The following is a 27,751-nucleotide window of genomic DNA, read 5'->3' as shown; positions in this document are numbered from 1 at the left end:
TCAAAGCCAGCCCAGGCAGGAAAGTCCATGAAACTGTTATCTCCAATAAACCACCAGAAAACCGGAAGTGGTGCTGTGGCTCAAGTGGTAGAGCGCTCACCTTGAGCTGAAGAGCGCAGGGCCAGTGCTCAGGCCCAGAGTTCAAGCCCCAGGACCAACCAAAAAAAAAAAAAAAAAATCAGATCCAGCCGAGGGCTGGTGGCTCATGCCTATATTCCTAGCTACTCAGGAGGCTGAGATCTGAGGATTGCAGTTGAAAGCCAGCCGGGCATGAAAGTCCTTGAGACTCATCTCCAATAAATCACTTGAAAACCAGAAGTGGTGCTGTGGCTCAAGCAGTAGAGTGCTTGCCTTGAGCTGAAGAGTGCAGAGACAGCACCCAAGCCCAGAGTTCAAGCCCCATGACCGACAAAAACAAAAAACAAAAATCACATTCGGGGTTAGGAGCGATGGGTGACAATGTTGTCAGATATCTTGTATTCATATACTGTTTTGTAAAATGGGAACATCTTTGTACAGTACTTAAAGATAATTTAAGAAAAAATTTTAAATAACAGTCAGAAATGTTTCATTAAAGGAAACTTCACCTTTCAAGTAAACACCTTTATTAGTGGACTAAAATAAAGAACCATTAAATGAAATTATGAATTACCTGGGCTGCATATGTAATTGCCTCAAGCTGTAATGCAGATAGCCAGCCATTATCAATCGTTTCTTCAGAAATAGACGTTTTGTACCAAACATCAGGAGGAGTGACACTGGATAAAGAGCTAGTTTCCACTACAGCATCTGGGTGACGCAGGCCAATTTTTACTAAATGAAAAATTTTAAATGTCCATTTTAATCTTTCTACATTTCCAGTCTTCTAAAATATAACACTTTCACTATGACAGAGAAAACGTACTGGAGCTTTCATACAAGTTACTGTTTGTCTAGTTTGATGCAATCTCATATGTAAACTTGAGATCTAGGAAAAGATACCATTTTGGAGTCTATTGACAAGCAGAGATTTCTAATGCAATTTTAATTATTAGTGTCTTTTCACAGAAACCAATACTACAATTACACAAAAAGCAGAACTGGTGGTAATAAATTCAAGTAGTTATTTGTTTAAATTCTGACGTTTTTATGATTTTAGATGAACAAAGCAAACCATATAAGGTTAAGATAGAATATCTCTACAATTTGCTTTGGCTTTTACTTATATGATAAAAATGAACATGACATAATGAAATCTAAGCTTTAGTCTTGGTCTTCAATGGTCTTCAATCTAAAACAAGATTATAAATTTCTGAAGGAGTTGTGACTCTTATGTTAGAGGGCCAGCCCTGAGCTAAATTAAAAGCTAAGGGATAAGAGTCCTAGCCCAGAGGAACCTGTTGTTTTGACAGATTTTTCAAAGGCATACATTTTATTGGCATGTACTCTGCATAGGTTTCTGCATGACCCATTTCTTCTTCATCTTCTTCCTCTGGCTCATCTTCTTCTTTAACAACAGGAACCTTCTGTAATACAGAAAATGCAATCAACCTCAAGTTCAGGGATGAGGGCCTGGCCAACACAGAGGAATGCTTACAATCTTCAATCTTAGGAACCTGAGGCACTATTTGCATAACTTTCCAATCCACTTGATGTGGCTCCTGCTTCTCTAATGGTAAATGCGAACAATAGAGACCTACCTGTCCCTTACTCACAAACAAGTCAGGCAGGGCTCCATTCCTTTCAGCCCCACCATGCCTAACTACTTTCCCTCTCAATACTGCCTTCCTGATGTCCATTTAGACCTCAGTCTTCTTCCAAAACCAGACACAGCAAGGAGCATGAGGGTAACAGGTGAGGAGGCCAAAGCTCAGCCTGGTAAAACCTAAGTCTCCCACTTTCTTTTTATATTTCATTTCATTTATTGCTGGGGATTGAACTCAGAGCCTGGTCACTGTCCCTAAGCCTCTCAGTGCTCAAGGCTGGCACTCTACCACTTGAACCATAGCACCACTTCCAGCTTTATCTCTGTATATGGTACTGAGAAATGGAATCCAGGGCTTCATGCATGATAGGCAAGCACTCTACCACTAAGTCTTATTTCCAGCCCTTTTTTTATTTTTGTTGTTGGTAGTGGGGCTTGAAGTTGGATGCTAGTCTAGTGCTCTTACCCTTTAAGCCACAGCTCTATTTCTAGTTCCTTTTTAATACACCTCTACCTGTCTTTTCTTCAAATCTCATCTAAAGCTTAGAAACTCTAGGTTTTCGGTGTCTCCATAGACATAACAATAACATGGCCTCAGAATTTATTCTCCAAACCTAGGTTCAAGGAAGAACTGCTAGCCAGGCACCGGTTGCTCATGCCTGTAATACTAGTTACTCAAGAGGCTGAGATCTGAGGATTGTGGTTCAAAGCCAGCCCAGGCAGGAAGTCCAAAAAAAAAACACTAGAAAACTGGAAGTGGCACTGTGGTTCAAGCCATAGAGCACTCGCCTTTCGCCTTGAATTGAAGAGCTCAGGGACACAGCCCAGGCCCAGAGTTCAAGTCCCACAACCAACAAAACACACACACACACACACACACACACACACACACACACACACACACATCCAAATATTACCAATACATGACCACTAAATAAACCAGATGTTCCATCATTTATCTCTACGCCTGTTTAAAACCTCAGGCCTGCCTGCAATCCTTTGGAATTGCTTGTGTCAATCGTTTCTCATTTGTCTCTTTTCCTTTTTCCTCCTCACTACTTTCAAATTTCCTCTAACAACTATGCTACCGTAGTCCCTTTTTTTTTTTTTTGGTCAGTCATAGGGATTGAACTCTGGGCTTGGAGGCTGTCCCTGAGCTCTTCAGCTCAAGGCAAGCACTCTACCACTTGAGCCACAGCGCCATTTCCAGTTTTCTAGAGGTTTATTGGATATAAGAGTCTCACAGACTTTCATGTCCGGACTGGCTTTGAACCACAGTCCTCGGATCTCAGCCTCCTGAGTAGTTAGGATTACAGGCGCCTGGCTATAGTCCCCTCTTAACCCTCTCTTCCATTAGTATGGAACCTCCATCCACCTGGTTTTGAACTCATCCAACTTGAATCATGGATGGCTCTCCTAACTCTACTTCTAGTGGCTCCTCACAGGGACTACAGCAAGCCAAAGTCCAGGAAGGTCAATTCAGGATCCTCCACAATCCCCAAGGCCTACCCTGAGACTTCTTCCTGATATATCATCTAAGCACAGTCATCACCTCTTCACTGTGAATTACAAATTGTCTTCCAAAAAATGCCTGCAATTCTCCCCATATAAAAAACCCCAGCCACACACCTCCATATTGGGGCATTCTTGGAAGAAGCTTCACCTTCCTCCAAACTCAACCTATGCAACCTGTGCTATATCATACTAGTTTGGTTTGTTGTTGCTGTTGTTGTTGTCAGTTACGGGGCTTGAACTCTGGGCTTGGGTGCTGTCCCTGCGCTCAAGGCGAGCCCTCTACCATTTTGAGCCACAGCACCACTTCTGGTTTTCTGGTGGTTTATTGGAGATAAGAGTTTCATGGAGGGCTGGGCGCTGGTGGCTCATGTCTGTAATCCTAGCTACTCGGGAGGCTGAGATCTGAGGATCACGGTTCAAAACCAGCCCAGGCAAGGAAAGTCCAAGCAAGGAAAGTCCATGAGACTCTTATCTTTCCACTAGAAAACCAGAAGTGGCGCTGTGGCTCAAGCAGTAGAGTACTCGCCTTGAGCTAAAGCACTCAGGGACAGCACCCAAGCCCAGAGTTCAAGCCCCACGACCAATCAAAAAAAAAAAAAGTCTCATGGACTTTCCTGCCCAAGCTGGCTTTAAACAGCTTTTTTGATGTATCTTACACTGTTATTTAATACAGATAGTTATCACATTTGATATTTATTGAAAGAGGACTCATAGTATACTTCTTATAAAAATCAATTATATATAGCTATTCAAAGTAATTAAATAAATGTATAGAATTGACATAAGCCATATAGCAGTTTCAAAACTTAAAGAAAGCTTAAGGAAAAAATTGATTAGCTGGGTGCTGGTGGCTTGTGCCTATCATCCTAGCTACTCAGGAGGCTGAGATCTGAGGATCATGGTTCAAAGTACCCCAGGCAGGAAAGTCTGTGAGACTACTGTTTCCAATAAACCACCAGAAAAAACGGAGTGGCCCTGTGGCTCAAGAGATAAAGCACTCCCTTTGAGCTGAAGAGCTCTGGGATAGCACCTAGGCCGAGTTCAAGCCCCACTACCAAAAAAAAAAAAAAAAATTGATTACATAATTAAGTATTTTATATCATAGAGCTCATAGTAGATATACTACAGGTTCAATTCTAAACAATAGTTACCAAAATTTTTCAGTTAACTTTACATTGTCTTCTTTTCCTGCTCAAGTAACATTTGTAACAACATGTAAGTACTACATGTAATACTACACCGCTTCCCATCAAGTACACACATTCTTAGTCATTCCATTCAGTGCATCATGTGACATTTAAGTTTCACATTGGTTCATGACACCCCTCCACTCAGTCTTATGAAGGTTTCTCTAATCCATTTTGTCCTCTTTAACATTGCTATATTAAATAAATCCTTGATAAAATGTGGTTTTCTTCGAATAGTTGCACAAAGGGGTTTCACTCTGACTTGATGATTTGTGTGTAAATGCACCTTCAGTCACCCCTCCCCATCCTGTTCCTCATCTTTTTCAGCTCACCTCAAGTTTCCTAGGAAGGTCTTCAAGTATGCATACTGTGTGTTCTTCCACCATTTCTCTTTTCATCATCTGCCTCCCTCAGTTAATTTCCTACCCTCTATTCTAAGATGTAAAAAAAAAATGTTTTCTGAAGGTTGTTCTGAAGCACTTTTCGTCAAATGTTCTACATTACATGAACAAAAAATACCCTGTTGAAAACTCACCATGGTTGGGGAAAAACTCCTCATTTTCATGTCATTTATCCATATTCTTGCTACTTCTTTATTAGAAGACTCTTTCTTTACTGCACCATTGCTTACATCAGCTAAGGGGAGAAATCAGTTTACATTTTACAACAAAAATCTCAAGATTTTTCCTGCAGTTTAAAGGTTCATTAATTTGGGGCTGGGAAGGTGGCTCAGTGGTAGAGTGCTTGCTTCTCATGCATGAGGCCCCTGAGTCCGATTACTCAGCACCACATAAGCAGAAAAAAACAAGTGGCACTGTGGCTCAAATGGCAGAATGCTCGCCTTGAGCTGAAGAGCTTAGAGACAGCACCCAGGCCCACAGTTCAGGCCCCACAACCGACAAAAAAAAGAAAGAAAGAAAGAAAGAAAGAAAATTCATTAATTTACCCATTTCAAAAACCGAAGGATATAATTTTTTCAATGCTACATATAAGTATGAAAACATTCAAAGCTATGTGTTTTTTTTTCTTTTTTTTTTGCCAGGCGTGGGTACTGTCCCTGAGCTTATTTTGCTCAAGGCTAACACTCTACCACTTGAGCCACAGCACTACTTCCAGCTTTTTCTGTTTGTGTTGGTTCTGAGGAATTGAACCCATGGTTTCATGCATGTTACGCAAGCTCTCTACCACTAAGCCACATTCCCAAAAAAGCTGTCCTTTTCTTTTTTCTTTTTTTTTTTTTGTCAGTTGTGGGGCTTGAACCCTGGATTTGGGATCTTTACCTGAACTCTTTCAGCTCAAGGTGAGTGCTCTACCACCTGAGACACAGTGCCACTTCCGGTTTTCTGGTGGCTAATTGGAATAAGAGTCTCACCGACTTTCCTACCCAGGCTGGCTTTGAACCGTGATCATCAGATGTCAGCATCCTGAGTAACTAGGATTAATGTGTGAGCCACCGACACCCCACTATTCATTCTTTAAAAACACATAGCTGGCTGGGTGGGGTGCCAGTGGCTCATGCCTATAACCCTACTCAGGAGGATGAGAGGCAGGAAAGTCCGAGAGACTCTTATCTCCAATTAACCACCAGAAAACCGAAAGTGGCACTTGGTTCAAGTGGTAGAGCACTGGGACAGAGCCCAGGCCCAGAGCTCAAGCCCTACAACTGACCAAAAAAAAAAAAGAGAGAGAATAAGTTGAGCTGGGTGCCAGTGGCTCACGCCTATAATCCTAGCTACTCAGAAGGCTGAGAGCTGAGGATCAAGGTTCAAAGCCAGAAAAGTCTGTGAGACTCTTATCTCCAATAACTTACTCAAAAAAGTTGGGAGTGGCACTGTGGCTCAAGTGATAGAACGCTAGCCTTGAGCACAAAGAGGCTCAAGAACAGCGCCCAGTCCCTGAGTTCAAGGACCCAGGACCTGCACATGCATGCATGCACACACACAGAAATTATATTTAGAAAACAAATGTGTATGCCTGGGAACTTAAAACTTACCAATGAGCAGGATACCATAATCAGAACTATTTAATAATTTACAAATGCCAAAGGCCAACATTACTTAAGACATTTCATTCAGCTCATTTAAAGAAAAAAAAGGGGGCTCTAGGGGCTCTCACTTGTAATCCTAGCTACTCAGGTGGTTCAAATCTGAGGTTTGAGGTTTGATGCCAGCACTGGTAGCAAAGGCTTTAAGACTCTTATCCCCAATTAATCACCAAAAAGGCCAGAAATAAATGCTAAACAAAATATCACCTTGATATAACTTATCACAGAAAAAAGCTGACACTGAAAAATACTTACTAGCTGCTGTTGCAACTGGCTGAGCAATATTGGCAGGTGGTTTCAATTTCATAAGTTCATTAAGACTATTATTTTTTAGTAGGTCCTTCAGTTGAACCTGGTCTTTTGAAGGTGCAGAAGTCATGGCATTTCGGACTACTGGTGCTGAGATTGAAGGGCGTGTGTTTGCAGTAGTCTGGATAAACTTTGTTAAAGTGATGGTTTGCCTATTGGTTGTTACAGGTGGTGTTTTAGTCATTACAATTGTAGATCCTAAGGCTGGAAGTTGATTTATCTGATTCAGCACAAATGTCGTAGTAGATGGAGGCTGCTGCTAGAAAAGAAAATGAAACATTTTACACATTGAAAAATGCCTTCTTCTCTAGTGTATACCTAATAAACTTGGTAGGCCATTTAATAATCTAAAACTAAGCCAATGACTCATGCCTATAAACCTATATATTGAGGACATTGAGACTTGAAGATCACATTTTGAAGTGGTGATGTGGCTCAAGTGGTAGAGTGCTAGCCTTGAGCAAAAGCAGGTCAGGGACAGTACCCAGGCCCTGATTTCAAGTCCCAGCACTGGCACGCACACACGCACACAAAGATGCACACACACGACTCATCTTTTAATTAACGAGAAAAATGATAAAACTGGAAACTGAGGTCAAGTAGTAGATCGCCACATATCAGTGAAAAAGTTGAGTAAGAACACAAGGTCCTGAGCTCAAGTCTCAATACTGGCATTAAAAAAAATTGTTTTAATTGGCTTTATTCTTGTGTATTGGCACTTCATTTCCAATTAGTTTTAAATTACCAAGTTAGAACCTACCACTTGGAAAAAAAGATATAGTAAGCAGGGTGACATTTTATATAATCATCAAGCATAAAGGAACACTAACTGTGATTTACAGTTATCAAAATAAGAAAACTAGTTACAGAAAGAACCACCCCTAAGTAGATAACCCTAAGTATGTCAATCATCCAACTGGAGATCCAGGCTCCCCTAAGTCCAATTCTCAGTTTCAAACGTTGCAAGATTCCTGTTCACTGTGCCATTTGCTACCATACAGGTTACACTAACGTTCAGCACTTAAACAAAAAACACAGAGGGGGGGGGTGGGCAGGGAAGGTAGCTCAGTGGTAGAGTGCTTCTTGCCTTGCATGCATGAGGTCCTCGGTTCAATCCTTCAGCACCATATAAGCATTTCGAAAAAGCTGGAAGTGGGGCTGAGGCACAAGTGGTAGAGTGCTAGTCCACAGCTGAAGAGCTGAGGGACAGAGCCCAGGCCCCAGAGTTGAGGCCCCACGACCGACAAAAAAATGAAAAGACAGGAAAAATAGACAAAGCCGTGTGTGTGTGTGTGTGTGTGTGTGTGTGTGTGTGTGTGTGTGTGTGTGTGTGTGTGTGTGTGTGTGTGTGTGTGTGTGTGTGTGAGTGATGTTGCTCTACTACTTGAGTCACAGCTCCATCTGCTTTCTTGGCAGTTTTATTCAAGGTAAGAGTCTTTCTTGCCTGGGCTGGCTTCAAAGCATGATCTTCACATCTCAGCCTCCGGCAGAGCTAGGATTAACAGGCATGAGCCACTAGTGCCAGGCTCATAAAGCAATTTTCAATTAAAGGGTGAGATGGCAGGGGAACAAACAAGAGGAAATGAAAGAAGATGCCTATTTGAAGATACCATGTCTGTGACTATTAGTACAAGTGAGACAGTTTTAGAAATTTGAATCTACTTTTTTCTTTTCTCCTCAAACTACATATTTCTATACCACTCCTTTAGTTAAAAATTTGTATTTCTACTTAGTAGTTTTTTCCTCTTTGGTCATGGGGCTTGAACTCAGGGCCTGAGCACTGTTCCTTAGCTTTTTCACTCAATGCTGGCACTCTACTACTTGAGCCACAGTGTCAGTTCTGTTTTCTGGTGGTTCATTGGAGATAAGAGTCTAACAGACTTTCCTACCCAGGCTGGCTCTGGACCAGGATCCTCAGATCTCAACCTCCTGAGTAGCTAGGATTACAGGCATGAGCTACCAGCACTGGGCTATACTTAGTACTTTATTTTTTATTTATTTATTTTTGGTCCGGTCGTGGGGCCTGATCTCTGGGCCTGGGCGCTGTCTCTCAGCTCTTCAGCTCAAGGCTAGCACTTTACCACTTGAGCCACAGCACTACTTCCAGCTTTTTTTTTTTTCCTGCTTATGTGGTGCTGAGGAATCGAACCCAGGGCCTCATGCATGCAAGGTAAGTGCTCTACCACTGAGCTACCTTCCCAGCCCTACTTAGTACTTTAAAACATAAACCCTTAATAATAGTACAAATTATCAAAACATATCCAGTGTTTCTAAAACTTTTATTCTACTAGTCTTTAGTTAATAATTGCTCATTTTTGGAAAGGTAAGAGGAATTCTACCTTTAAAGTAAAATTACAATCACATAAAAATTGTACATACCAATGTACAACAAAAAGGCAAAAATGAAAATAGCAGGATAATGTCCATTTCATCTTTATTTCAAGAATTTTGTGTCAAGTTTATGACTTGTAATAAGATCAACATTATTTTATTCTGTTCCAATTACCTTGTGATCCACCTATGTTCCAAGAGAGTGAAAGAAAAAGGTTTTACAAAGTAGGAGACGGGGTATGATACTGAAAAAGTACCAAAAAACAAAAATAAGACAAAATTTTCATATTTTAAAAGATTACATTCTTGCTATCAACCTAGGTTTTTTCAGAAGTAATTGCAAATCTGAGTAACTCTTACCCTCACATTTAACAGTGCGGGAGTAGGTACAGCCTCTGGCTCTTGTTTAACAGGAACTGCTGCTTCTGTCTCCAAACCTAGCTCTAATGGACTAAATGGCACCGACTGGGAAGAAAACAACAGAGAAATAGAGGAAGACAGCAGTGAATTCTGTTTCAAGAACAAGAATAGCAAGTATTGCATTTATTTAAAAAGCAGACAAAAAAATAAGACGGGTACAGCTCCAGTGGGAGGGTCCCTGCCTAGCATGAACAAGGCCAAAAAGGGAAAAAAGGTCAAGCATTACATTCAAAATTGAATGTAAAATCCCTACGCCAAATAAAACCCAACAATCTTTGCAAGCATAAAATCTCTCCAAAACTACACTAATACTGGTGCTGGTGGCTCCCACCTGTAATTCTAGCTGCTCAAGAGGCTGATATCTGATGGTAGAAGGTTGAAGACTGCCAACAAGGCTTAAGTGGTAGAGTGCCGGCAGTGAGCGGAAAAAAAAGTTGAGTAAGGGCACAGGACCTTGAGTTCAAATCCCTGTGCACGCATGCAAGCACACTCACAGAAATATGTCCATCTAAAGTACAAAGACAGCTGTAAGAAAATTAATAACCTTCAAAACTCTACAGAGTCCATCTCTTATATTTACATATATGATAATAACAAAGCAGAGAATTATATTTGATTCTTACTATAATTACTTCTACACTTTGAAAGAGGAAAAATAATCAACTTAAAAGTAGAATTTTATATGTATATTTCAAATTAAGATTTAATAGTACGCATTTCCATAAGTGGAAATTACAAGTTTAAAAAAAGTCCCTCCTGTTTAGTAGAGGCTTTGGAAAGTTCTTACCTGCTGCACTGGCGTGGTAGGAGTTGGAGTGGCAATCCCTGCATCTCCACCATCGATATCAAAGAGGTCATTCGGACTGATCCCACTCTCACTCAAAGCGGCAAGTAGTAGATCTTGCCCTGGCTCCACCATCTGAAGAACAAAGGAGTAAGTGTGAAGATGAAAACTCGAGGTGAAAATAACCATTAACTCACATTTATATAGAAACAATCCAACATTTTCTTTTTTTCTTTTGGGTCCGGTCGTGGGTCCTGAACTCTGGGCCTGGGCGCTGTCCCTCAGCGCTTCAGCTCAAGGCTAGCAGTCTACCACTTGAGCCACAGCGCCACTTCCGGCTTTTTTCTTTTTTGCTTATGTGGTGCTGAGGAATCGAACCCAGGGCCTCATGCATGCAAGGCAAGCGCTCTACCACTGAGCCACCTTCCCAGCCCCCAATCCAACATTTTCTACTAGACTTATTCATTCACTATTTATATAGTGAAAAAAGACTAAAGAAAAAGAATCTTGGGTCTTAGAAAGCCCACAGTAAAACGGAAAGGCTAGTGAAAAAGGTAAGTCAACCAAACGCTACAGGATCACAGAAGAAAAAGTGAACAGCAATGCCTATGTAGAGAGCTGGCAACTACGACAACAGAGCTTGAGTCCAAAGGAAGAAATCACAAGTAGGCAAGAATCTTGTGGACAGTGCATTCATGAATTCAAGTCATTAAGGACTGTGGTTGGAGCTATCAAAATGGGTAATGGAAGCTCATAATAGGCTCAATTTAAGGGTAGGGATGAGAGGGAGAGAATGGGAATAATGGAAGGGGTAAACATTGACTAAAAACACTGTATTCGTAACCTCATGTATGTATTTGCAACCTCTTTCTACAATTATGTAATAATTAACAACAAAAATAACAATAAAGAGGCTCTGGTTGAAGATAAGGCTGTATCTACCACAGCCTCATCCACCATTCTAGAGGGTTTACTTAATCCTGTGAGATCCCGGGACCATAAAAAAAAAAAAACCCTGCAGAGATAAAAAGAACAGAGGAATGGACTTCAAGATATTTGGAGGGGCTGGGAAGTTAGCTCAATGGTAGAGTGCTTTCCTTGCACGCATGAAGCCCTGGTCTTGATTCCCCAGCACCACATAAGCAGAAAAAGCCAGAAGTGGTGCTGAGGCTTAAGTGGTAAAACGCTAGCCTTGAGATGAAGAGCTGAGGGACAGCGCCCAGGCCCAGAGTTCAGGCTCCACGACAAAAAAAAAAAAAAAAAAAAAAAGCTACTGGGAAGAAGCATCCATCAGATTTAGTTTAGATATAAAAGCTTAAAGTCACAGGGCAGCGGTGGCTAACGCCTATAATCCTAGCTACTCAGGAGGCTGAGATCTGTGGATCAGGTTCAAAGCCAGCCCAGCCCAGGAAGGGAACTCCAGGAGACTCTTATCTCCAATAAACCACTAGAAAAACCAGAAGTGGTGCTGTGGCTCGTCTTGAGCTTAAGACTGCAGGGGCAGTGCCCAGGCCAGAGTTCAAGCGCCACAACTGACAAAACAAAACAAAACAAAACTTAAGCCATAAGTTAGGTTAGGAATATAACTTATTGGTGAAGTGCTTACCTAGGATGCATAAAGCCCTGGATTCAATTCCTCAGTACCATATAAACAAGAAAGGCCTGAAGTGGCGCTGTGGCTGAAGTAGTAGAGTGTTATGCTTGATCAAAAGAAGCTCAGGGACAGTGCCCAGGCCTCATGCTCAAGCCCTAGGACTTGGGGTGAGGCGGGGAAGGAGTAGAAGGAGGGAGAACCAAAAAACTTAGGATAATGAAGTAGAGAAGGGGAGAATGCAGTCAAGAATGCAATGTAGTCAGGTGTCAGTGGCCTATAATCCTAGCTACTAAGGAGGCTGAGATGTGAGGACTGTAGTTCAAAGCTAGCCTGGGCAGCAAAGTCCATGAGACTCTTTTTCTTTTTTTTTGGGTCCGGTCGTGGGGCCTGAACTCTGGGCCTGGGCGCTGTCCCTCAGCTCTTCAGCTCAAGGCTAGCGCTCTACCACTTGAACCACAGCACCACTTCCGGCTTTTTTCTTTCTGCTTATGTGGTGCTGAGGAATTGAACCCAGGGCCTCGAGCATGCAAGGCAAGCGCTCTACCACTGAGCCCCCTTCCCAGCCCCTCCATGAGACTCTTATCTCCAATAAACCACCAGAAAACCAGAAGTCGCACTGTGGCTCAAGTGCAAGAGAACTAGCCTTGAGCTGAAGAGCTGAGGGACAGCGCCCAGGCCCAGAGTTCGAGCCCACAACCAACAACAACAACAAAACGGGCTGGGAAGGGGGCTCAGTGGTAGAGCGCTTGCCTTGCATGCATGAGGCCCTGGGTTCAATTCCTCAGCACCACATAAGCAAAAATAAAAAAGCTGGAAGTGGCGCTGTGGCTCAAGCGGTAGGGCACTAGCCTTGAGCTGAAGAGCTGAGGGACAGCGTCCAGGCCCAGAGTTCAGGCCCCACGACCGGACCCAAAAATAAAAATTTCAGGCTGAATGCTGGTGGTTCATGCCTGTAATCCTAACTACTCTGGAGGCTAACGATCTAAGAACTGCAGTTCAAAGCAGGACAGAAAAGTAAACTACCAAATAAGCGAGAAGTGAGGCTGCTAGCCTTTAAGCACAAAAGCTCATAAGCTGGGCGCCAGTGGCGCACGCCTGTAATCCTAGCTGCTCGGGAGGCTGAGATCTGAGGATCTCGGTTCAAAGCCAGCCTGGGCAGGAAAGTCTGTGAGACTCATCTCTAATTAACCACTAGAAAACCGGAAGTGGTGTTGTGGCTCAAGTGGTAGAGCACTTGCTTTGAGCTGAAGAGCACAGGGATAGCGCCCAAGCCCAGAGCTCAAGCTCCAAGACCGACCAAAAGAAAAAAAAAAAAAATGCCTGAATGCAAGCCCAAGGACCGGCACCAAAAAAAGAAAATTAAGAAAAACCCTCAGAATATAAGGGAGAATATAAAGCATTCCAGGAAAAAACACAATGAGCTGATGGATGATCAGAATTAAGCTAAGAGAAAAACAAAAACTACAAGGTAAGCAGATAACATGCAAGCATATTTTAGGTTGAGATATTCCAACTATAATCTCAGAACACATTCTACCACCCATATGGATTTTCACCCATTTTTCTAGGGAGGGAAAACAAGGGTTTTCTCAATTTTAACTTTTCTCATTGACTTCTTTGAAACAACTTATATATACAAGTATCCTTATGAGAAATCTGAAATCTGTAGTTATTTTTCTCCAAAATATAATTGCATCTTTTTTTTTTTTTTGTAGGTCGTGGGACTTGAACTCAGGGCTTGGGCGCTGTCCCTCAGCTCTTCACCTCAAGGTGAGCGCTCTACCACTTGAACCACAGATCCACTTCCGGTTTTCTAGTGCTTTAATGGAGATAAAAGTCTCATGGACTTTACTGCCTGGGCTGCCTTTGAACCGTGATCCTCAATTTCAGCCTCCTGAGTAGCTAGGATTATAGGTGTGAGCCACCGGCGCCCGACATAATTGCATCTTATATACTACCACGAATGCATTTATTTTCAGCCTGAATAATTAAAAAAAAAAATCAAACGTGCTACTTGCCAGATGCCAGCGACTCACACTTGTAATCCTAGCTACTTAGGAGGCTGAGATCTGAGGATTGAGATTCAAATACAGCCCAGAAGAAAGGAAAGTCCGTGAGACTCTCATCTCAAAAAACCACCAGAAAACCAGAAGAGGCGCTGTGGCTCAAGTGGTAGAATGCTAGCCTTCAGCTGAAGAGCTGAGGGACAGCGCCCAGGCCCAGAGTTCAGGGCCCACGACCAGACCCCCCCCCCCCCAAAAAAAAAAGAATAAGTAAATAAATCTGGCTGAACATCAGTGACTCATGCCTACCTGAGAGGCTGAAATAATGAAGAGCATAGCTTGAGGCCAACCCAGGCAAAAAAAAAAAAAACAAACTTGTCAAATCCCTTCTCAACCAGTATCTGGGCCTGGTAGCACTGTCTATGTGGAAGGCTGAGATGGGAAGGATCAGAGTCCCAGATCAAGAGAAGAAGCTGGGTGTGGTGGCATCTAACTGCCATTCCAGCTATGGCAGGAATCAAAAAATAGGGGCCCATGGTGGAGGCATGCAGAACAGGAAGAAAGACACTGTTTCATGTCTAAAATCCTAGCTATTCAGGAGGCTGAGACCTTAGAATCACGATTTGAAGCCAGCTTGGGCAGACAAGTATGAGACTTTTATCTCTAACCAGCAAAATAATAAACAGTAGAGCCAATTCTTAAGGAATTAAGTGAACTGAACGGGAGAAAGCAGATCTTGAGAACTTGAGTTTAAGCCCCAGTACTTCACCAAAGAAAAACAAGTATAACCCCAGTACCATCAAACACACAGTTTCAAAACTGCTTTACAAAAGTAGTAAGAGGGGCTGGGAAGGTGGCTCAGTGGTAGAGCCCTTGCCTTGTATGCCTGAGGTCCTGGGTTCAATTCCTCAGCACCACATAAGCAAAAAGAAAAAAGCCAGAAGTGGCGCTGTGGCTCAAGTGGTAGAGCTCTAGCCTTGAGCTGAAGAGCTGAGGGACAGCGCCCAGGCCCAGAGTTCAAACCCCACGACCAGACCAAAAAAAAAGAAAAGAAAAAGTAATAAGAGGAAAGAAGAAAGAGAGAGAGAAAGTGATACTTTTTTTTTTTTTTTTGCCAATGCTGGGGCTTGAACTCAGGGCCAGGGAACTGTCTCTGAGTTTCTTTTTGCTCAAGGCTAGCATTCTAACACCTGAGCCACACCACCACTCAGGACTTTTTCTGTGTATGTGATACTGAGGAATGGAACCCAGGGCTTTATTCATTCTAGACAAGCACTTAACCACTAAGCCACATTCCCAGTCCTGAGACACTTATTTTTTTAAAGCACTGGAACTCAGGGCCTTGAAAGCTCTACCACTTGAGCCACACACTCAAAACCTTTTTTTTTTTTTGGTTTGGTCATAGGGCTTGAACTCTGGGCCTGGGGGTGCTGTCCCTCAGCTCTTCAGCTCAAGACTAGTGCTCTACCACTTGAGCCACAGCACCACTTCTGGTTTTCTAGTGGTTTATTGGAGATAAGAGTTTCACAGCTTAGCTGGGCGCTGGTGGCTCACACCTGTAATCCTAGCTACTCAGGAGGCTGAGATCTGAGGATCACGGTTCAAAGCCAGCCCGGGCAGGAGAGACCAGGAGAGACCGTGAGACTCCTATCTCCAATAAACCACCAGAAAACCGGAAGTGGCGCTGTAGCTCAAGTGGTAGAGCGCTCACTCGCCTTGAGCTGAAGAGCTGAGGGACAGCGCCCAGGCCCAGAGTTCAAGCCCCACGACCGACCAAAAAAAAAAAAAAAAGAGAGAGTTTCACAGCTTAGCTGGGCGCTGGTGGCTCACGCCTGTAATCCTAGCTACTCAGGAGGCTAAGATCTGAGGATCTTGGTTCAAAGCCAGCCCGAGCAGGAGACTGTGAGACTATTATCTCCAATAAACCATCAGAAAAAAACGAAGTGGTGCTGTAGCTCAAGTGGTAGAGCGCTCGCCTTGAGCTGAAGAGCTGAGGGACAGCGCCCAAGCCCAGAGTTCAAGCCCCACGACCGACAAAAAAAAAAAAAAAAGTTTCACAGCTTTTCCTGACCAAGCTGGCTTTGAACCACGATCCTCAGATCTCAGCCTCCTGAGAAGCTAGGACACAGGCGTGAGCCACCGGCACCCAGCACTCAAAACCTTTTGTTTTTAGTTTTTTTGTTTTGTTATTCAGATAAAATCTCAAGTGTTTGCCTGGACTGGACTTGGACTTGTATTACAGGCATGTATCATACCAGCTTGAGATTTTGTTTTTTTGCATTCCCCTCAAGAACCAAGGCTTGAACTCAGGACCTCATAGTCAATTTTCATTTTACTTTCTCACACATGATGTCCTACCAGTTGAGCCATGCTTCTCATCCCTGTTTTTTTTCTAACTGAAGTTCTTTTTTTTTTTGGGGGGGGGGGGGGGTCCAGTCGTGGGACCTGAACTCTGGGCCTGGGCGCTGTCCCTCAGCTCTTCAGCTCAAGGCTAGTGCTCTACCACTTGAGCCACAGCGCCACTTCCGGCTTTTTTTTTCTTATGTGGTGCTGAGGAATCGCACCCAGAGCCTCATGCATGCAAGGCAAGAGCTCGACCACTGAGCCACCTTCCCAGCCCCATCTGTCTAACTGAAGTTCTGAGGAACCTTGAGAACATTTCTGCCCAGGCTGCTTCAAACTTTGATCCTCCAGATCTCAGCCTCCTCAGCAGCTAGGATTACAGGTGAGCCATCGACCCCCAGGCCCGGCTTGTATTTGTGAATAAAGGTCTCACAGACTTGGTTATGTATGTCTGCCTTAGGTTTATACAAATCTTATTCACTACGCTCTCTAATTCAAATGCCTTTTTGGTTTCCTTTTTTTTTTTTGTGGGTCGTGAGGCTTGAACTCTGGGCCTGGGCGCTGTCCCAAGCGCTTCAGCTCAAGGCTACCCACTCTACCACCTGAACCACGGCACCACTTTTGGTTTTCTGAATGATTTTATTGGAGATAGGAGTCTCACGGACTTTCCTGGCCAGGATGGCTTTGAACCTTGGATCCTCAGATTGCAGCCTTCTTAGTAGCCAGGATTATAGGCATGAGCCACTGGCGCCTGGCTTACTTTGTTAGTTTTCTTTTGTGCAGGTAGTAGGGCTTGAACTCAGGGCCTCATGCTCTTGCCTGACTTTTGCTCAAGGCTGGTACTTTATACCGCTTGAACCACATCACTACTTCTGGCTGGGTTTTTTTGTTGTTTTTTGTTTTGTTTTTGTTTTTTACTAGTCCTGGGGCTTGAACTCAGGGCCTAGGCATTGTCTCTGAGCCTCTCTGTGCTCAAGGCTAGCATTCTACCACTTGAGCCACAGTGCCACTTCTGGCTTTTGCTGTTTATGTGATACTGATAATTTGAACCCAGGGCTTCATGCAAGCACTCTACCACTAAGCCATGTTCTCAGCCTCACAGATTTTTCTGCACAGACTGATTTCAAACCAAAATCCTCAGTTCTCAAGTCTCCTGAGTAGCTAGGAGTATAGGAATAAGCCAAAGACTCTAAGCTTCAGATGATTTTGATACTTTATGGTTGGATTTTTCTTTTAATCTTCAAGATAACCCATGAGTATCCCTTTTGACACCAATGAGAAACTACAGCTCAACATAGAGAAATAGAATAACAAGGCAACAACTACAAAATTTCAGAGCAAATTTACAAACTTTTTTTTTGTTAGTCGTGGGGCCTGAACTCTGGGCCTGAGCCTTGTCTCTCAGCTCTTCAGCTCAAGGCTAGTGCTCTACCATTTGAGCCACAGCGCCACTTTCGGGTTTTTTTGCTTATGTTGTGCTGAGGAATCGAACCCAGGACCTTATCCATGCAAAGCAAGTAATCTACCACTAAGCCACCTTCCCAGCCCCAAAAACTTTTCCAATAATATATATCCTTCCAAGATCTTATATACAGACTCTCAGCCCCATACAGTTGACCACCCATATCCATATTCAAGCATCCAACCAAAGATAAAAAAGTCTCTATATTAAACCTTTTTGTAATTTCCTAAACAACACAGTGTAACTAGTACTTAGCCTTTACAGTGTATATGTAAGCAGGTCCAGAGACAATCCAAAGACTAAAGGTATATATACGTAAATTACATGTAAATAAGACCACATTTTAAGAGACTTGAGTACCTGTGGATTTTGTTCTCTTCCTAGGTCCTAGGGCCAATCTTTCACAGATACTAACGGAGTGTACAGGTACTTTCACCTGCCAATCACAACATACTAGGGGCTTGTCAAATCAATGTACGGTATCATGACTAGCATTTCATAAAATTTCAGTACAGAACAGGAAATTATTGCAAAGCATATACAGAATGCAAACATTTTGTGAAATATGCTTTATGTACTAGGTAATAATACAAAGCATATTTCTTATTGTAATGTAACAAAAATACTTAAAAATTATTAACCTCTTTATTGCCTCCCTAAAAATAAATAACCAGGTTAATCTAAGGAGTTTTGTTATCTTCTACAGAAAAGTAAAAGCAGTTCTCAGAAACTACTTTTAAGCCAGGCACCAGAGGCTCACGCCTGTAATCCTAGCTACTCAGGAGGCTGAGATCTGAGGATCACGGTTCAAAGCAAGCCCAGGCAAGAGAGACTGTGAGAGTCCTATCTCCAATAAACCACTAGAAAACTGGAAGTGGCACTGTAGCTCAAGTGGTAGAGCACTGGCCTTGAGCTGAAGAGCTAAGGGACAGCACCCAGGCCCAGAATTCAAGCCTCACAACCAACAAATTAAAAAAAAAAAAAAAAAAAAAAAAAAAACTACTTTTATACAGGCAAAGCAGGCAGACCACCGGGCCACCCATGGAAAGTCAGGTACTATTCCTGGTGAGAACAGACCTGAGAGCTCTTCTCATTAACAGGAGACACATATCAAAGACCAGAAATGATCAAAATATATCTAAGGTTTTAAAAGCCAATCCTCTCCTGTCCACTCCACCACTCCCTGGTAGTACTGGGATTTGAACTCAGGGACCTGCAGGTGCTCTACCAACTGACCCATGCCTGCAACCCTGGAAGCTGATAACTTTTTTTTTTTTTTTGCAGTCATAGGGCTTGAACTCTGGGCCTAAACGCTGTCCCTCAGCTCTTCAGCTCAAGGCTAACGCTCTACCGCTTGAACCACAGAGCCACTTCCTGATCACTATTTAAAAGCATGGAAAAGGGAAGCACACCTGTAGTCCCAACACTTCAGAGGATTTCCACTGCAAAGCCACCATGTACTACATATATAGCAAAGCCCTGTCTGGAAAAAGAAAAGCCTTAACATGTAACAGCATTCAAGTAAGCCATAATTCAAGCTTTCCTTTGGAACACTTGTCCAGCAACTGAAGTGAGTTGCACAGAATAAAGTTAAACAGAGAAGTAAGCAAAAGTCAAAGCAATGTACAGATGCATCTTACAGTCAGGAAAACTGTCCAACTCTTTTGGGGATGTGGGAAGACAGAGTATAACTGGGATTACAGCATTCCTATCTGGGAACGACTTTAAAATAGAAAAACATGTTTCCTTCCTTTCTAAATTAATGTCCCACTGGACTGCTAGGACTAAATTCTGCATCTCATCCCAGAAATTCTGTATAAATCTCCTGTGCAATGATGATGGCTTTCCCCAGTGCTTATGAAAATCAATTCTGATAGCTAGAAAGCACAGGGTAAACAGACTCTTCCTGCACACCTAAGTGGTAGAATTGTCTGCAAGTGCTAATCTAGGTATAGCACTGGGGGATGACGTTTGCTGGACACCCCCCCACAACACACACACACAACCATTCAACTTTTCAGACGTTCTATCCCACCTCTACTGCTGGTTGTCAGGAGAATCTGAAAAGTTTAACTTCGCATAAAGTGTTAACAATCAACTTTTAAAGGTCAAAGGGGACCAGTTTTTAACCTTCCCTCAACACGTGTTCAGCACAAACTTCCGGGTGCGGTTACAATTGGCTGCGCAATTCAATGGATAAAAACGTTGCTTTGACTCCCCATTTTCTTGCCTGTTCTTTCCCACGTTTCTCAACCAGCGCCTCCAAAAAACAAAAGCCTCCCACAGTCCACGGGGCACGCACATAAAAAGAGCTTCTCCAGGAGAGGATCAAGTTAGTGGTCCGCAAACATTAACTACACACGAGCACAAAGCCCGGGTGGAAAGGGGAGGAGCTGGCTGCCGGGGTCAGGAAAGAAACAATCCCCGGGTTCGGCAACATCCGAATCTCCCCGGCGGTTAAACCCACCCCCGACCACTCCGGGGACCCCGCCGGCCGACGCTGCCGGGGCAGCTCGGGTGCTCGGGGCTCCGACACTTGGAAAGTAATAAGCAAACGCCCAACCGCCATTCCCCAGGACGCACAGCCACCGAGGGCTGGGGAGGCGAGCTCGCCGGCTCGCGGCGAGACTAAGCGGCCGCCCGGCGAGGCGTGGAGTTCCCACGTGCCCTTCCCCACGCGCCCGGGAGCCGGGTCCGGGGGACCCCGCCGGCGAGCGCTGCGGACGCGCGAGGGGCGGCCCTGCCGCGCCCGCCGCCTCCCTCGCCCCAGCCCGCAGCAGTCGTCCCGCAGCAGCGCTCGACAGGGATCCCCGCCTCACTTTCCGGCCGGTTCCGGACCTCACGGCCCCGGGTCGTGGGGGGAGAAGGAAGCAAAAGGAGGCGCCCCGGGGGTGCCGGCGTGCGCGGACCCAGCCTCCCCGCTCCCCCGCTCCCGGGGCGCCTCCGGTTCCGGACAGCGGGGCTCCCCGAGCCGGGGAGCGAGCCCCACGCGCGGCGACCGCAGGGCCGGCGCTGCCGGGCGGCGGACGCGAGTGCGGCGGAGCCGCCGGCGGGACCCCGGGGCTGCGGGGGGCGGCCCGGCCGGGAGCCAGGCCCCAAGACCTGCGAGGTGAGGCGGCTGCGCCCCCCGGGCCCGCCCCGCTCGGACCCGAGGAGGGTGGGAGTGGAAGGCTGTCCGGGAGGGCGAGTGTGAAAGGAGAAAAGGGCTAAGGGAGGACTTACTTTCCCCGCGGGACACGACGCCAGGATAGCTCCTCCCGGGCGGCGAGGGCTTGAGAAGCCAGAAGCGACCGGAGCGGAGGCGGCCACCGAGGCGGCGGCGGCGCTGGCGGCGGCGGCGGCGGCGACGGCGGCAGCAGCAGCAGCGGCGGCGGCGGCGGCGGCAGCGGCGTCCGGCTCTGCCTACCTCCCCGCCGCCATCTTGACGCCCCTCCCCCCGGCCCCCCGCCCCGTGAGGAGGGGACGGGGCGGGGCCACGGCTCCCGCACCGCGCGCGCCGCGCCCCACGTGACTTCCTCCCCCGCCCCTCGCGGCCCCCGCGCTCCTCTGCGCCCCGCCTCCCTCGTAGGTGAAGGAAGGTGGTTCCCCCCCCCCCCTCGCGACCATCCCTTGCTTTCGCCACCAAAAAACAAAGGACTCCGCCGGCGCCCGCTGCCCGGTACCCGTGAACCGATCCAAGGAAGTTCCGGAACCCCAGCGGCCCATTACCGCGGCTCGGGGTGGGCGAGGGGTGAGGGGGCCGGGTTCCCGCGGAGGGGGAGGGGGAAAGCGAAGGCCGCTTAGGACGGTCACGTGCTCGCTGCTTCCGCCGGCGCTCCCCACGTCTCGCGAGATTTCCGTTACCCCGCCCTCTCCCCCTCGCGGGCTGTCGGGAAGAAGGTCGGCGCTCTGGGGCGCCCCCGGGCGGGCGGCCGGCGGCGCGCGCATGCGTCGGTCCCCGCTTTCGAAGTCGCGCTAGGAGGGGTCCGCGGCTGTTTTCCGAGTCCAGCCTTTGGGGGCGTGACGACCCCCGCGGTTGCCCAGTGGCGGGCGTTTGTGTTTCCACGCTGACGAGCCCTTCCTCGTCTGGGCACCTTAGAAAACCACGCAGGCAGTGCGGGCTCGAGGCGCTTTATTAGCCGTGACCCCGCGGGCCTCGGCGCCCCCCGCTCGCCGACGGCCCTCACGGTCCGGGGGCACCGAGCCCAGCGGCCCCCTCCCGGGGCGCTCCCCGCCGCGTCGTCTCCGAGATGGAACACCGGGGAGCACGAGAGCTCGGCCCGCCGCGGCCAAGCCCTGCTGCGGAGGCGGTTGGGCCCGCTGACTTAGGTGACAGGCCGGCGGGGCCGTTCGGTCGTTGAGACGGTTACGATCGGGGGGGGGGGGGGGGGGGGGGGTGTGGGAGCCCGAGGGGGGCGCGGCTCGGATGTCCTCGAGCCCCCACCCACTGCCCCTGCCCGGGTGTTGTGGGTGTGTACACACCTTTTTTAAAGAATCACTCTGCTAATCACTTCCATTTTAGTTTGTCTTTCCTTTTTTATGTATCTTTTTATTTATAGTATACCTGTCACTTGTTTTGCCTTGGCAAAATTTAAAAATTTTTAGCGTGCGCGCGCGTGTGTGCCAGTATTAGGATTTGAACTCAGGGCTTGGGCACCATCTTTAGCTTTTTTGCTCAAGGCTGATGCTCTACCACTTGAACTAGAACTCTAATTTCTGAATTTTGCTGGTTAATCAGAGGTAAGAGTCTTACAGGTTTTCCTGTCTGGCTTCATACGCAGATCCACAAATATCACCCTCCAGAGTTGCTAGGATTAGGGGAGTCGTGAGCTATCAAGTGATTTCTTCTAGTCATTTCATACTTTGGGGGTATGGGATCGTTTTGAGTTGATTTTGAAAAATTGCAGCTTATCACACATATACTAAAACCTATGGTGACAAAAATAAAGGTATTTTCACAAAATAATGACTTTATCTTGTTCACTGCTGTTCATTTTGCAGAAGACAAACAGCTATTAGCTGTGGGGAGACAGAAGTACAGAAGGATGGCTATATAGAAGGAAGAAATGGAAAACATTCTGATGTCTTTGGACTTGGTTGGCATGATTCAGTTTCCAGGTGGCCCCTCCTGCAATTACACACTAAGCCCAAATGAATACTGGGTTCTAGAAGTGAGACCCTTTGGGTACTGGCACCCTATGAGGTTCTGACTAGGCATCCAAGCCAGATCCTTGCTGTTATCTGCATAATCCCTTTACCTTGAACCTAACTGAAAGATCATGTTTCCAGCAGGCCTGTCAATCCTACCTTGTAAAGGGAGGCTGAGGTCTGAGGATCACAATTTAAAGCCAGCCTGGGCAGCAAAGTCCATGAGACTCTCATCTCCAATTAACCATCAAAAAGACAAGTGGAGTTATGGCTCCAGTGGTAGAACATTAACCTTGGGCAAAAACGTTAAGGGAAAGCACCCAGGTCCTGCATTCAAGCCCTAATACACACACACACACAAACACAAATAAATCAGGGCTAGGAAGGTGGCTCAGTGATAGAGTGCTTTCCTTGCATGCATGAGGCCCTGGCTTTGATTCCTCAGCACCACAAATGCAGAAAAAGCCAGAAGTAGAGCTGTGGCTCAAGTGGTAGGGCACTAGCCTTGAGCTGAAGGGCTGAGGGACAGCGCCCAGGCCCAGAGTTCAGGCCCCAAGACAGACAAAAAAAATTAATAAATAAAATAAATCTTAGGTTTACAACTGAAACCATAAAAATTCCATGGTGTTCCAATGGCTAACAAAGAAAAATCAAATTGAAGAAAAGGCAACACAAGTAACAGTGGAGAAGAGAGGCTTGTTGATCAGGAGCCAACAAAGTAAAAAAAAAATAAAAGTTTCTTGGAAGGCCCAAGTACTGACAGGTTTGAGCCTTATTGAGGTGAACCTAGGCCAAAAAAGTTGAGAAACTCCATTCTCAACCGGAGGCTGGGCATAGCGGTACACACTTCATCACAGCTATGGGTGAAGCATAACGCCTGTGTATACTGGTGTATGCCTGTCATTTCAGCAATGTTTGGAAGCACAAGTATCAAGATTACGGTTCCGGCTACCTTGGTTATAAAAGCAAGACTACGGAGACTTTATCTTGAAAATAACCCACACATGAGCCAGGCACCATAACACATATGTAATCCTAGATACTCAGGAGGCTGAGATCTGAAGATCATGGTTCAAAGCCAGCCTGGGAAGACAAATCTGAGAGACCTCTATCTCCAGCAAAAAGCCAGAAGTAGAGCTGTGGCTCAAGTGGTAGATCTAACATCAGCCTTGAGTGAAAACTCTAAAGGACAGCACCAAGACCCAGAGTACACACACACACACACACAAATTTGGTAGAGTTTGAATTTTATCTCCCAGAAAGTCACACGTTGAAATTCTAATCCACAGCACCTAGAATGTAACCTTATTTGGAGATAGGGTTGAATTTAATCAAGTTGAAATGAGGTCATTAGGGTGGGCCCTGATTCAAAGTGACTGTCTCCTTATTCAAAAAAAAAGGGAGAGACAGAGAGAACAATGTGGGAAGATGCTGGTAAAGATTGCTTGAAACTTCTACAAGCCTGGGAACCGAAAGAGCTGTCCAAAAAACCACCAACATGAGGTCAGAAGACTGGAAGGTTGCACTTCCCTGAGCTCATAGCAGATGCTAGACGCCTTTCATATCAGCCATCCTTTTTTTTTTTTTTTTGCCATCCTTAATGTGAGGAATTCTAACCCAGGTACCTGCTACATGATTTTATATTTCATTCCACATTCTGGTACTTTGTTATAGCCACTTTAGCAAACTAATACAACTACTAAGAATATCATTCAAGAAGCTGGGTGCATTGCAAGGCACCAGTGGCTCACACCTGTGATCTTAGGCTACTCAGAAAGCTGAGATATGAGATTCATAATTCAAAGCCAGTCCAGGCAGGAAGTCTAGTCTGTGAGACTCTGATTTCCAATTAACCATCAAAAAGCTATGTCTTGGGCTGGGAAGGTGGCTCAGTGATAGAGTGCTTGCCTTGCATGCATGAGGCCCTCAGTACCACATAAGCAGAAAAAGCCGGAAGTGGCGCTGTGGCTCAAGTGGTAGAGCGCTAGCCTTGAGCTGAAGGGCTGAGGGACAGCGCCCAGGCCCAGAGTTCAGGCCCCACAACGGGCAAAAAAAAAAAAAAGCTATGTCTTACTATCTTCAAAATGAGCTATGCAACTTGTGAGGGGAGACAGGAAGGAAAAACTGCAAAAGAGCAAAGGAAGGGGTGACTTTTCCAAAAGAAAGATGACATGACATGGTAACCCCTCTGTACATCACTTTTATAATAACAAAAAAAAGCTCTATCTCAAGCGTGTGCTAGTGGCTCACACCTGTAATCCTAGCTATTCAGACTGAAGTCTGAAGCTCACAGTTTGAAGCCAGCCCAAGCAGGAGAACAACTGATGAGACTTTTGAAACCAGAAACAAAACTTCCTTGTCCATTAATAGACACGTTACTATGCTTAATGAAATGATAACTTTTTTTTTCTCATGGGTCTTGGGGCTTGAACCCAGGACTTGGGCCCTGAGCCTTTTTCTGCTCAAGGCTACTGCTCTACCACTTGAACCACAGCAACACTTCTGGTTTTTTGTTTGTTTGTTTTTTTGGTCGGTCGTGGGGCTTGAACTCTGGGCCTGGGTGCTGTCCCTCAGCTCTTCAGCTCAAGGCGAGCACTCTACCACTTGAGCTACAGCGCCACTTCCGGTTTTCTGGTGGTTTATTGGAGATAGGAGTCTCACAGTCTCTCCTGCTCGGGCTGGCTTTGAACCTCGATCCTCAGATCTCAGCCTCCTGAGTAGCTAGGATTACAGGTGTGGCCACCAGCGCCCAGCTGGTTTTTGAGAAGTTAATTGGAGATGAGTCTCCCAGGGACTTTTCTGCCAGAGCTGGATTCGAATTGAACCTCAATCCTCAGCTCTCAGCCTCCTGAATAGCTAGGATTACAGGCATGAGCTACATGAACCTACATAATGATAACATTTTGAACTTTAAGGATATCCCATTAACCTGGACAATTTTTGTTGTTGGTGGTGGTGGTCGTGGGGCTCGAATGCTGGGCCTGGACACTGTCCCCTCTACCACTTAAGCCACAGCGCCACTTCCAGTTAATTGGTCATGAGTCTCACATTCCTGACCCAGCTGGGTTTGAACTGTGATCCTCAGATCTCAGCATCCTGAGTAGCTGAGATTACAGGCATGAGCCACCAGTGCCCAGGCAAAAGTGAATCTTTATGAGGACCTTTATAATAGGGTCCAGATGGGTAAAAAGAGAATTTAAAATAGGAAGTTTATTAAGCAGGTGTTAAGAGGACTAAAAAAGTAAAAAGCAAATATGGAAGTCTTATAAGTAACAAGTACAGCAAGCAGCTTCCATCTCCAAGGCTGAAAAACAGAATAAGTTGGGGTGAGGAGAGCAGAGGGAACTGAGGGGAAGCCCTGCAGAGCTGGTTTCTGTGCCTCCTAAGGAAGGGGAACCACTGGGTTGTTGATGGCTCTTCCAGAGCTTTTCAGGGCTGAGAGTGAGAATTCTGAATGGAGGCTGTTGGCACACATACAGGCTGTTTCTGAAAGTGACTCGGGCCAGACTAATAAGAGGAAAAAAGCTGGGCACTGGTGGCTCACCCCTGTAATCCCAGCTACTCAGGAGTCTGAGATCTGAGGATTACATTTCAAAGCTAACCTGGGTGAAACTCTTATGTCCAAATTAACCACCAGAAAACCGGAGGTGGCACTTTGGCTCAGAAGTAGAGTACCCACCTTGAGCTGAAGAGCTGAGGGACAACGACCAGGCCCAGAGTTCAAGCCCCACGATTGTCCTCCACCCCCCCCCCCCCAAAAAAAAAAAAAAGAGTCTCACGGACTTTCTTGCTCAGGCTGGCTTTCAATCACAATTTTCGTTCTTGGATCTCAGTCTCCTGAGTAGCTAGGATTAGTGTAAGCCACCTGCACCTGGATAGATCTTCTTTATTTAGGATATAACCTAAAGTTGCCAATATAAAGAAGCAACTATTTCCTTACTCTCACCCAAGAATATTCTACATTTCAATTTCTTTAAGTATTTGCCATTATTTTTTTATTTTTTTTTGCTGGTCTTGGGGCCTGAACTCTGGACCTGGGTGCTGTCCCTCAGCTCTTCAGCTCAAGGTGAGCACTCTGCGACTTGACCCACAGCACCACTTCCAGCTTTTTCTGCTTATGTGGTGCTGAGGAATCGAACCCAGGGCCTCATGCATGCAAGGCAAGCACTGTACCATTGAGCCATCTTCCCAGCCCCTAAAACCAACCATGCCTGTAATGGCAACACCTGGGAGGCTAAGACAGGGGGATTGTATTTTAGGGTCAGCCTGAGCAATATAGTGGGATCTTGTTTTGTTTTGTTTTCTGGTCCTGGGGCTTGAACTCAGGCCTGGGCTCTGTCCCTGAGCCTCTCTTGCTCAAGGATAGCACTCTACCACTTGAGCCATAGTGCCACTTCTGGCTTTTACTGCTTATGTGGCACTGAGGAATGGAACCCAGGGCTTCATGTGTGCTAGTCAAACACTCTACCACTAAGCCACATTCCCAGCCATGGGACTTTGCCTTAAATAATAAAGGAGCTTGGTACCAGTGGCTCAGACCTGTAATCCCAGCTACTTAGGAGGCTGAGATTTGAAGATCGCTGTTTGAAGCCAGCCCAGGCAAAAAAGTCCATGAGACTCTTATCTCCAATAAACTACTCAGATGAAGTTGGAAGTGGTGCTGTGGTCCAAGTGGTAGAGCACTAGCCTTGAGCACAAAGAGGCTCAGGGACAGCGTGCCCAGGCCCAGAGTTCAAGCCCCACGACCAACAAAAAAAAAAAAAAAAACAACTGCTAGGGGCCCCTGCTTCCTCTTATTAGCCCATCTATAAATCAGGTGGGCGTGTTGAGCTAGCGCCAAAGCTTACCCATTTACCAGTTAGATGTTGGGAGTGGTGTTCCCAGGGTTTGAAATATCGGAAGAATGGAGTTTTTCAATAAACCTTGCAAACCTAGAAAGAAATGGACT

At 45.8% G+C, this 27,751-nt stretch overlaps 1 protein-coding gene across 5 annotated transcripts in view; it reads right to left on the bottom strand.

Moving 5' to 3' along the window:
- Window positions 1-21,022, bottom strand: part of Sbno1 (strawberry notch homolog 1) — a 52,016-nt gene extending 30,994 nt beyond the window's left edge. Inside the window, exons 1-7 of one of the 5 annotated variants that reach the window (XM_042668932.1) lie at window positions 20,899-21,022; window positions 10,278-10,409; window positions 9,431-9,535; window positions 6,686-6,998; window positions 4,922-5,022; window positions 1,409-1,505; window positions 653-813 (exon numbers count right to left, since the gene is read on the bottom strand). In XM_042668932.1, the coding sequence (XP_042524866.1) occupies window positions 653-813; window positions 1,409-1,505; window positions 4,922-5,022; window positions 6,686-6,998; window positions 9,431-9,535; window positions 10,278-10,409 (909 nt within the window). In that variant the 5' untranslated portion in view covers window positions 20,899-21,022. The remainder of the gene's footprint in view (window positions 1-652; window positions 814-1,408; window positions 1,506-4,921; window positions 5,023-6,685; window positions 6,999-9,430; window positions 9,536-10,277; window positions 10,410-20,898) is intronic. The other 4 variants (XM_042668933.1, XM_042668934.1, XM_042668935.1 and 1 more) reach the window with 4 other exon arrangements.
- Between the last annotated feature and the right edge of the window lie 6,729 nt (window positions 21,023-27,751).

The sequence above is a fragment of the Dipodomys spectabilis genome, unplaced genomic scaffold (assembly GCF_019054845.1).
Source record: "Dipodomys spectabilis isolate Male_0828 unplaced genomic scaffold, ASM1905484v1 ptg000480l, whole genome shotgun sequence".
Taxonomy (NCBI): Eukaryota; Metazoa; Chordata; class Mammalia; order Rodentia; family Heteromyidae; genus Dipodomys; species Dipodomys spectabilis.
This window is presented reverse-complemented; position numbering and strand designations above follow the sequence as displayed.